Source organism: Atta cephalotes (assembly GCF_000143395.1).
Source record: "Atta cephalotes unplaced genomic scaffold scaffold00017, whole genome shotgun sequence".
Taxonomy (NCBI): Eukaryota; Metazoa; Arthropoda; class Insecta; order Hymenoptera; family Formicidae; genus Atta; species Atta cephalotes.
The window spans coordinates 4,881,951-4,884,557 of record NW_012130081.1 but is presented as its reverse complement, the minus strand read 5'-3'; the positions used below and the strand labels follow the sequence as shown (position 1 = coordinate 4,884,557).

General features: G+C 33.2%; 1 protein-coding gene across 1 annotated transcript in view; it reads right to left on the bottom strand.

Moving 5' to 3' along the window:
* The window catches only part of LOC105618655 (adenylate cyclase type 2-like), a 12,079-nt gene extending 9,743 nt beyond the window's left edge, over nt 1-2,336 (bottom strand). The window contains exon 1 of the mRNA XM_012200182.1: nt 2,193-2,336. Coding sequence (XP_012055572.1) covers nt 2,193-2,336 — 144 coding nt within the window. The remainder of the gene's footprint in view (nt 1-2,192) is intronic.
* Between the last annotated feature and the right edge of the window lie 271 nt (nt 2,337-2,607).

Sequence of the window (2,607 nt, the reverse complement as noted above, 5' to 3'; positions counted from 1 at the left end):
CGTACGTACGTACGTCGTCGTCGTCGTCGTCGTCTCGTCGTCTACTCTCTCTCGTCTACTCTCTCTACTCTCTCTCTCTCTCTCTCTCTCTCTCTCTCTCTCTCTCTCTCTCTCTCTCTCTCTCTCTCTCTCTCTCTCTCTCTCTCTTTCGTCTAGCTGAATATTGATCTTCAATCCCGAATTCGCGCAGCAGGTCTCCTTTGCGCCTCTCCATCTCTTCCCTTTTTGTCTTTCACTCTCACTATTATTCATCGTCCTCTTTGTTCTTTTCATCCTTCAACCCCTTTCAATTCAATGTCATTCGAATAATATCATTCGGTAAATGACTATTAGATAATGATATAAATATTAGATGAAAAACATATAAATTTTGCAATTAAACATTTAAACTATTACATTGCATGTTTTTGCAACATTTTTGCAATATCGTGCAATTTCGTTGGAAACTCGTAGTTTCATATCTCCGAAAGTTGTCTCTGCAGTATTTATTGCGTTGCAATTTACTAAATTGCAATTTACCGTTGCTAAAAAATTTTCCGATATATTGAAATAGAGGTATCTTGCTATCGAAATTCCTCGAATAACAAAAACTGCTTTGATGAGATTATCGATTTCATTACAGCAAATGTATTCGAGTGGAAGGATTAATTGAAATCTGATCGATATCCTCATTAGTCCTGAATATTGATTAGTATAACGATCAAATAAAAACAAACTGAATCGTAAAAATGATTTCAATTAAGCAAGTTATTCTGTTCAGCGGAAAAAATTCACATGTGCAGAACGAATAAAGAATAAAACGTGAAACAATAAGTATCTCGTCGGACCGTCTATATGAATACACAAACCAATAGAAAATGCTTATAATAATCGAAGCTGGATCTTTGGTGTTTAAATAATTCGGTGCAATAAAAGTGATACTATTTTCAATAGGAAATTATCGTAGAAACTTCTTTATTTAAGAATGAAATCTCCTCCAGAATTATTATTGATTTTTATGACATTTCCTTCTTGAATCGCTTAATTAATTGCAATAATTAACCTATAATAACCCACATTGACTAAGAAAAAAATGTAGGAAAAGAAGCAATAAGATTTCTTTCAGCTTTACATAGCTCTTCTAAAGCTTTCGAGCGTTACAGTGAACATCCTTCGGCCATTTAGATAAATTGATCGCCGCTCGATAAGTAGCACCTTCAAAGAATTCACTCGTTCTTTCTCACTCATTCACTTGACGAGTTTTTTTCTGATAATGACTGTCGCGTTAAAAATTCTTCCACAATCTTGTTTTCCAGGTAACATTGTCTCAGAACGTTATCAATACTGGGATATTCCGAATCATTGGCGAAATTCTCTCGGACAATACTCTTACGATTATGCTTCATTGTTAATTCTTCATTGCCAAGTCTTTTTAACATGCTTTAGCGAACAATAACTTCGATACTTAATTAGAAGTTTTAAATCAAAATCAAGATATACAACTTCATAAATTATAAAATATTAATAACTTTATAAATTATTAAATATTTGCACTTTAGAAAGTTTCTTTTATAGAAAGAACTGAAAGAAATGCTTGAAAGAAATGCATGATCAAGAATTTCAAGATTTCAAGAATATTAAAATAGTCATTTATTTAATCCGAGATTTTTTAAGGCACTGCAAAATTCGATAAGTTCAGGAACTTAAGCTTTACAAAATATTTTCACTATCATAGATTTTCAACTTAGAATTCGAATTTGAAAATCTAAAAAAAGTATATAAATAAAATAATACAAATCTTTAATATAAAAAATTGCATTGCCTATGTTTACATTCAATTATTGTAATTATTTAATTAATAATACATAAGATAAAACGACAAGTGTGTTAATAATTTTTCAGATTTATTTTATTTTATACAAACAATTTTCAAATTATAATAGATGAAAATAATGTCATTGAAATAATTATAAAATACAAGTAAAAATTCATATTTATTTATAAATTATATAGAAATCAATAAAGAAATCTAATAACAACAAAGCAAAATAAAAAATAGCTACCGAAATTCTCGGTAACGTAGACGATAAGACGCCGTATAATTTAAGCTAAGAGTGAGGTACCAAGAGTAAGCATTAAAGTACTCATTCAATTGAGACTTTTTAAATATTCATCGATAAAGATAGTTTCTAACGTATAATTAATTCACTTACCCGTAGACCAGACCACGTCCATTCGTCAAAGCTATCGGAAGAGATGATGCGGCCGTCGTCTTCCTTCTGCAGCGAACTGAACGATGCTCGGGTTACTAGTTCCATATCCATCCTAACTTCGTTAGCCGATTTTGGATCATCCATGTCGATAATAGTCACAGCAAGACGACAACGGCGATGACAACAGCGAACTTGTCGTACTCATCATCGCGATGACGGATTCGCGACTGAAGAACGATCGTAACGAATCGCAATTGAAAAGCGAATCACCCCGAGCGTTGAGTTCCGATGATCAAGCCCATGCTTTATCGTGATAAGAGAAATGGGCCACTCGAAACCCCCCTGTGATTTTTCTACATTGTCTCCCCCCCCTTCCCCCTCCTCTCCATTCATTCATTCCCTCTCTCTCTCTCTC